The sequence below is a fragment of the Homarus americanus genome, unplaced genomic scaffold, assembly GCF_018991925.1.
Source record: "Homarus americanus isolate GMGI-L3 unplaced genomic scaffold, GMGI_Hamer_2.0 scaffold46197, whole genome shotgun sequence".
Taxonomy (NCBI): Eukaryota; Metazoa; Arthropoda; class Malacostraca; order Decapoda; family Nephropidae; genus Homarus; species Homarus americanus.
The window spans coordinates 4,326,593-4,334,456 of NW_024723050.1; the positions used below are offsets into that span (position 1 = coordinate 4,326,593).

Sequence of the window (7,864 nt, forward strand, 5' to 3'; positions counted from 1 at the left end):
ATCGATGTGCTTCGTTCAGTTACGTATTGTCTCCTCCTCCACCACCAGGTAACTCTCCTCCTCCACCACCAGATGCTTTCTCTTCCTCCACCACAGGTAACTCTCCTCCTCCACCACCAGTGCTCTCTTCCTCCTTCTTTCTCTTCCTCCTTCTTTCTTTCCTCCACCTGGTAACTCTCCTCCTCCACCAGCTACTCTCTTCCTCCCACCACCGGGTAACTCTCTCCTCCCACCACCAGCTCTCTTCCTCCACCACCAGTAGCTCTCCTCCACCACCAGCTAACTCTCCTCCTCCCACCAGCTTACTCTCCTCCTCCCACCACCAGGTACTCTCTTCCTCCCACCACCAGGTAACTCTCCTCCTCCCACCACCGGTACTCTCCTCCCTCCACCACAGCTAACTCTCTTTCCACCACCAGGTAACTCTCTTCCTCCTGCCAGCTAACTCTCCTCCTCCACCAGGGTAACTCTCCTCCTCCTACATGGTAACTCTCCTCCTCCACCAGGTAGTACTCTCCTCCTCCACCACCAGGTACTCCTCCTCCACCACCAGGTAACTCTCCTCCTCCAGCACTAGGTAACTCTCCTCCTCCACCCCAGAGTAACTCTCTTCCTCCCACCCACCTTCTTCTTCTTCCCACCTGTACTCTCCTCCTCCCACACAGGTAGCTCTCCTCCTCCACCACCAGAGTAACTCTCCTCCTCCACCACCTTCTTTCTCTTCCTCCACCACCAGCTAACTCTCTTCCTCCTACAGGTAACTCTCCTCCTCCACCACCCTTCTTTCTCTTCCTCCACCACCAGGCCTTTCTCCTCCTCCACCAGGTAACTCTCCTCCTCCACACAGGTAACTCTCTTCCCACCACCAGCCTTTCTCCTCCTCCACCACCAGGTAACTCTCTTCCTCCTCCCAGGTAACTCTCTTCCTCCACCACCCAGGTAACTCCTCCTCCACCACCAGGTAACTCTCCTCCTCCACCACCAGCTAACTCTCTTCCTCCACCACCAATGCTCTCTTCCTCCACCACCAGGTAACTCTCTTTCCTCCACCACCAGGTAACTCTCCTCCTCCACCACAGCCAACTCTCTTCCTCCACCGCCATGCTCTTCCTCCCACCTTCTTCTCCTCCTCCACCACCAGGTAACTCTCCTCCTCCACCACCAGGCAACTCTCTTCCTCCACCACCCAGGTAACTCCTCCTCCCACCACCTGGTCTCTTCCTCCACCAGGTACTCTCCTCCTCCACCTGCTAACTCTCCTCCTCCACCAGCTAACTCTCTTCCTCCACCTGTGCTCTCTTCCTCCACCACCAGCTAACTCTCCTCCTCCACCGCCAGAGTGCTCTCCTCCACCCAGAGTAGCTCTCTTCCTCCACCACCAGGCTCTCTTCCTCCACCACCAGGTAACTCTCCTCCTCCACCACCAGCTAACTCTCTTCCTCCACCACCAGGTAACTCTCCTCCTCCACCACAGGTAGCTCTCCTCCTCCACCACCAGGTAACTCTCTTCCTCCCACCACAGGTACTCTCCTCCTCCCACCAGCCTAACTCTCTTCCTCCACCACCAGCTAACTCTCTTCCTCCCACCACCAGTAACTCTCTTCCTCCACCACCAGGTAACTCTCCTCCTCCACTGCTTGCTCTCCTCCTCCACCACCGTGCTCTCCTCCTCCACCACCAGGTAACTCTCTTCCTCCCACCACCAATGCTCTTCTCCACCACCAGCTAACTCTCTTCCTCCACCACCAGGTAACTCTCCTCCTCCACCAGGTAACTCTCCTTCCTCCACCACCAGCTAACTCTCTTCCTCCACCACCAGGTAACTCTCCTCCTCCACCACCAGCTAACTCTCTTCCTCCACCACCAGGTAACTCTCCTCCTCCACCACTGGCTCTCCTCCTCCACCACCAGGCTAACTCTCTTCCTCCACCACCAGGTAACTCTCTTCCTCCACCTTCTCCTCATCACCAGGTAACTCTCCTCCTCCACCACCAGCTAACTCTCTTCCTCCACCACCAGGTAGCTCTCCTCCTCCACCACCAGCTAACTCTCCTCCTCCACCACCAGTAACTCTCCTCCTCCACCACCAGGTAACTCTCTTCCTCCACCACCAGTAGCTCTCCTCCTCCACCACCAGCTAACTCTCCTCCTCCCACCACCAGCTAACTCTCTTCCTCCACCACCAGGTAACTCTCCTCCTCCACCACCAGCTAACTCTCTTCCTCCACCACCAGGTAACTCTCCTCCCACCACCAGGTAACTCTCCTCCTCCCACCACCAGCTAACTCTCCTCCTCCACCAGGGTAACTCTCTTCCTCCACCACCAGGTAACTCCTCCTCCACCAGCTAACTCTCTTCCTCCACCACCGGGTAACTCTCCTCCTCCACCACCAGCTAACTCTCTTCCTCCACCACCAGGTAACTCTCCTCCACCACCAGCTAACTCTCCTCCTCCACCACCCAGCTAACTCCTCCTCCTCCACCACCAGGTAACTCTCCTCCTCCACCACCAGGTAACTCTCCTCTCCTCCACCACCAGGTAACTCTCCTCCTCCACCACCAGCTAACTCTCTTCCTCCACCACCAGCTAACTCTCTTCCTCCACCACCAGCTAACTCTCCTCCTCCACCACCAGGTAACTCTCCTCCTCCCACCACCAGGTAACTCTCCTCCTCCACCACCAGAGTAACTCTCCTCCTCCACCACCAGCTAACTCTCCTCCTCCACCACCAGGTAACTCTCCTCCTCCACCAAGTAACTCCACCTCCAGCTAACTCTCTTCCTCCACCAGCTAACTTCTCTTCTTCCCACCACCAAGGTAACTCTCCTCCTCCACCACCATGCTCTCTTCCTCCCCCAGCAGGTAACTCTCTCCTCCACCACCAGGTAACTCTCCTCCTCCACCACCAGCTAACTCTCTTCCTCCACCAGGTAACTCTCCTCCTCCACCACCAGCTAACTCTCTTCCTCCACCACCAGGTAACTCTCCTCCTCCACCACACCAGCTAACTCTCTTCCTCCCACCACCAGCTAGCTCTCTTCCTCCACCACCAGCTAACTCTCTTCCTCCACCACCAGGTAACTCTCCTCCTCCACCCGGAGTAACTCCTCCTCCACCAGCTAGCTCTCCTCCTCCCACCACCAGCTGCTCTCTTCCTCACCAGCTGCTCTCCTCCTCCACCACCAGCTCTCCTCCTCCACCAGGTAACTCTCCTCCACCTGCATTTCCTCCTCCACCACCAGCTAACTCTCTTCCTCCACCTGTGCTCTCCTCCTCCACCACCAGCTAACTCTCCTCCACCACAGGTAACTCTTCCTCCACCACCAGCTAACTCTCTTCCTCCCACCAGCTAACTCTCCTCCTCCCACCACCAGCTAATCTCCTCCCACCACCAGTGCTCTCTTCCTCCACCACCAGCTAACTCTCTTCCACCACCAGGTAACTCCTCCACCAGCCCAACTCTCCTCCTCACCACCAGCTAACTCTCTTCCTCCAAGTAACTTCTTCCTCCACCACCAGCTAACTCTCCTCCTCCACCACCAGCTAACTCTCCTCCTCCACCACCAGGTAACCTCCTCCTCCACCACCAGGTAACTCTCCTCCTCCACCACCAGGTAACTCTCTTCCTCCACCACCAGCTAACTCTCTTCCTCCACCACCTTCTTTCTCTTCCTCCACCACAGGTAACTCCTCCTCCACCACCTTCTTTCTCCTCCTCCACCAGCTTCTTTCTCTTCCTCCACCACCAGGCTCTCCTCCTCCACCACCAGGCTAACTCTCTTCCTCCACCACCAGCTAACTCTCCTCCTCCACACCAGCTAACTCTCTTCCTCACCACCAGGTAACTCTCCTCCTCCACCACCAGCTAACTCTCCTCCTCCCACCACCAGGTAACTCTCCTCCTCCCCAGGTAACTCTCCTCCTCCACCACCAGGTAACTCTCTCCTCCTCCACCACCAGCTCTCTTCCTCCACCAGCTAACTCTCCTCCCACCACCAGCTAACTCTCTTCCTCCACCACCAGCTGCTCTCTTCCTCCACCACCAGGTAACTCTCCTCCTCCACCAGCCGCTCTTCCTCCCCACCTACTCTCTTCCTCCACCAGCTAACTCTCCTCCTCCACCACCCTTCTCTCTTCCTCCACCACCCTAACTCTCTTCCTCCACCACCAGGTAACTCTCTTCCTCCACCACCAGCTAACTCTTTCCTCCACCACCTTCTTTCTTCTCCACACCAGTAACTCTCCTCCCACCACCAGCTAACTTTCTCTTCCTCCCACCACAGGTAGCTCTTCCTCCTCCCACCACCAGGTAACTCTCCTCCTCCACCACCAGGCTCTCTCTTCCACCACCAGCTGCTCTCCTCCTCCCACAGCTAACTCTCTTCCTCCACCACCAGGTAACTCTCTTCCTCCACCACCAGGTAACTCTCCTCCTCCACCACCCTAACTCTCCTCCTCCACCACCAGCTAACTCTCCTCCTCCACCACCAGGTAACTCTCCTCCTCCACTACCAGGTAACTCTCCTCCTCCACCTCCAGCTAACTCTCTTCCTCCACCACCAGCTAACTCTCTTCTTCCACCGCCAGGTAACTCTCCTCCTCCACCACCAGCTAACTCTCTTCCTCCACAACCAGCTAACTCCTTCTCCCACCAACAAAGCACCTCTTCTCCTCCACACCACCAGGTAACCCCTCCTCCTCCACCACCAGCTAATCCCTCCTCCTCCACCACCAGCTAATCCCTTCCTCCACCACCAGGTAATTTCTCCTCCACCACCAGGTAACTCTTCTCTCTCCACTCACCAGCCAGCCTCCTCCTCCACCACCAGCTAACTCTTCTTCCTCCTCCACCACCAGGTAATCCCTCCTCCTCCACCACCAGCTAATCCTCCTCCTCCACCACCAGGTAACTCTCTCCTCCACCACCAGGTAACTCCTCCTCCCACCACCAGGTAATCTCCCTCCTCCACCACCAGCTAACCTCTTCCTCCACCACCACACCCTCCACCTCACCACCAGGTAACTCTCTTCCTCCACCACCAGCTAACTCTCTTCTCCACCACCAGGTAATCCTCTCCTCCACCACCAGCTAACCTTCCTTCTCCACCACCAGCTAACTTTCTTCCTCCACCACTCATTAACCTCTCTCTTCCTCCACCACCAGCTAACTCCTCCTCCACCACCAGCTAACTCTTCTCCACCACCAGCTAATCCTCTTCCCTCCACCACTCAGGTAACTCTTCCCTCCACCACCAGCTAATCCTCTTCCTCCACCACCAGCTAATCCCTCTTCCCTCCACCACCAGCTTTAACTCTTCTCTCCCTCTCCACCACCAGGTAACTCTCTCCCTCCACCACCTTCAGCTAACTTTCTTCTCCACCACTAGCTAACTCTCTTCTCCACCACCAGCTAATCAACTCTCCTCTTCCACCACCAGCTAACTCTTCCTCCACCACCAGCTAACTCTTCCTCCACCACCAGCTAATCCCCTCTTCCTCCACCACCAGCTAACTCTCTCTTCCTCCACCAAACAGCCAATCCTCCTCCTCCTCCGCACCACCAGCTAACTCTCTTCCTCCACCACCAGCTAACTCTCTTCCTCCACCACCAGCTAACTCTCTTCCTCCACCACCAGGTAACTCTCCTCCTCCACCACCAGCTAACTCTCTTCCTCCACCACCAGCTAACTCTCTTCCTCCACCATCCTTTAGTGTTAGGTTAGGTTTGCCCGGGAGTTAGGCTAGGCAGGATTAGGTTAGGTAAATATCGTGTAGGATAGATAGGTTAGGTTGCGGAATAAGTCAAGAACAGGACTGGTTGATGCATCAGAACTTGCGAGAAACACTAAGAGATGTCCTGGTCAGTGAGGACCAATCAGAGCAATGCATACCCGCATGAGCGTAGGTTCTGCCAGAGTAACCCGCCCTTGTACAGTTGACATAAATATTGTATTCTGCTGCATATTTAGACATCCCATATTATATCACCCTGAAGATTAACAACCCTAACGTCAACCTAACCTAACTTAAACCAACACCATACTTTTTCTTAACCTAATCTGGCATAACCTAACCTAGAGATAACGATAGAGGGGATTAGTCATGTGATAAAAATCTGGGGTGTCTAATCTTCAGGTGATCCTTTATGACTAATATCTTAGCTTATGGTATATTATTTCAAATGTAAAATTAAATATCCGTTCATCTGTCTATGTGCATTACTAACTACTATGCACCGTACGTCTGTCACAGGACAAGCACGCCGCAGGTATCGTACATCAAGGCTTTGGACGTGTTTATGATCGTGTGCATCGTGTTTGTCTTCCTCACACTGCTGGAGTACTCTGTCTTACTCAGGTGGGTGTACGGTGTTTCTACTTAACATAATTATATCTAACTTTATGTATAGTATCCATCCATTTCACCCTTGTTCTCTCACATACAGTAAGCGTCGCAGTGACATCCTAAGACACTCCACGTCAGCTCCGGGCACTGGCATCTACTCCTGGTTCTGGGCGACCTCTAGTGTGAGTATGATGCATTGTACCATAATTGTATACACCATACTCCAATATCTTTGTGTGCGTATGATTCATTATCTTATCATACTTGGACAGCCTGCCTCTTCATGTCGTACTTTCCCCTAACTTCTTCCATTTCCCGTAGTACCGTAACTTTCCAAATCCCTGTACTGTTCTGCCACTTCTCTAATCCCTTTACTGCCCCGTTACCCCTGTAGAATGTGGTCTCGGTGCGGACAGCCAAGGTGCCGTCCCCACCAGTAGGTTCCCCAGAAGAGTCTTACGAGATGTTCTGCGCCAGGGTGGACCGGGTAGCCATCACGGTCATCCCTCTCTCCTTCGTCCTCTTCAATTTCATCTACTGGCCGTACTACCTGAGCCAGCGGGACGTCGACTTGACTACAGATGGCGGCAGTGTTGTATAGACAAACCCATAACTAGGGGGACTTCCATTTGGTTGTAGCAGTAGTAGTAATAGCAATAATAATGGTGGTAGTAGTAATGGTCTAATGGTAGTGGTAATGGTCTCGTGGTAGTGGTAAGGGTCTAGTGGTGGTGGTGGTAGTGGTAATGGTCTAGTGATGGTAGTGGTAATGGTAGAGGTAATGGTGTTAGTGGTGGTGATAGCAGTGGTGGTAATGGTAACACTGAGTCCCGCAGGGCTACGAACTAAAGTCCTCGGGTCATTGTGAGAAAAGTGTGAATCGTGTTTAGAAATTATTAGGACTTGCACAAAGACCCACTTAAGCCGGACAAAATTGAGGTAAATAATCATTTGACAAGGATTCTCTACCTAAAATTCATCTCCTAACTGGTGTTAGTTAAGGTAGACTCTCTGTAATTATCCTGTCATTTTTTACTTTTGTATGTGTTTTAGCTCAAAGCGACCAATTAGGTCCGTCTATACATTTTCAATAACGACAATTTATATCGTACGAACCTTTATGGGTCTAGAGACTCTAGACTCTGGATAAAAAGGTCAAGAGAAGCAGAATGAAGGTCTGTGTCGTCAAGATCAGTTGGGTGCCGTCAGCTGATTAGCCACCACAGGAACTCGACAGTCGACACTCCCGTTCAACTTGCAAGTGGTGAATGCTGGTCTCGGTGCAATTTATACACCATTTTCACTGGCAACTTTGTGTCGCCACTTAGTTGAGCACGTTAGTTGCTTTCTCGCATGTTTAATTGTGGTGAAATTTAATGTATGAGCGTTTGTGAATCATGGCAGGGGACGCTACCGTACATATAGAGACAAGCAATTCTGAACTTAATTGTGAGGAACGATGGCTCTTGGCCGATTCATTAACCAGAGACGCGGGAAAAATGTTATGTGGACTTATAT

At 53.1% G+C, this 7,864-nt stretch overlaps 1 protein-coding gene across 1 annotated transcript in view; it reads left to right on the top strand.

Moving 5' to 3' along the window:
• Positions 1-7,066, top strand: part of LOC121863335 (glycine receptor subunit alpha-1-like) — a 7,731-nt gene extending 665 nt beyond the window's left edge. Inside the window, exons 2-4 of the mRNA XM_042361960.1 lie at positions 6,254-6,358; positions 6,447-6,528; positions 6,741-7,066. Coding sequence (XP_042217894.1) covers positions 6,254-6,358; positions 6,447-6,528; positions 6,741-6,947 — 394 coding nt within the window. The 3' untranslated portion in view covers positions 6,948-7,066. The remainder of the gene's footprint in view (positions 1-6,253; positions 6,359-6,446; positions 6,529-6,740) is intronic.
• The last annotated feature ends 798 nt before the right edge of the window (positions 7,067-7,864 follow it).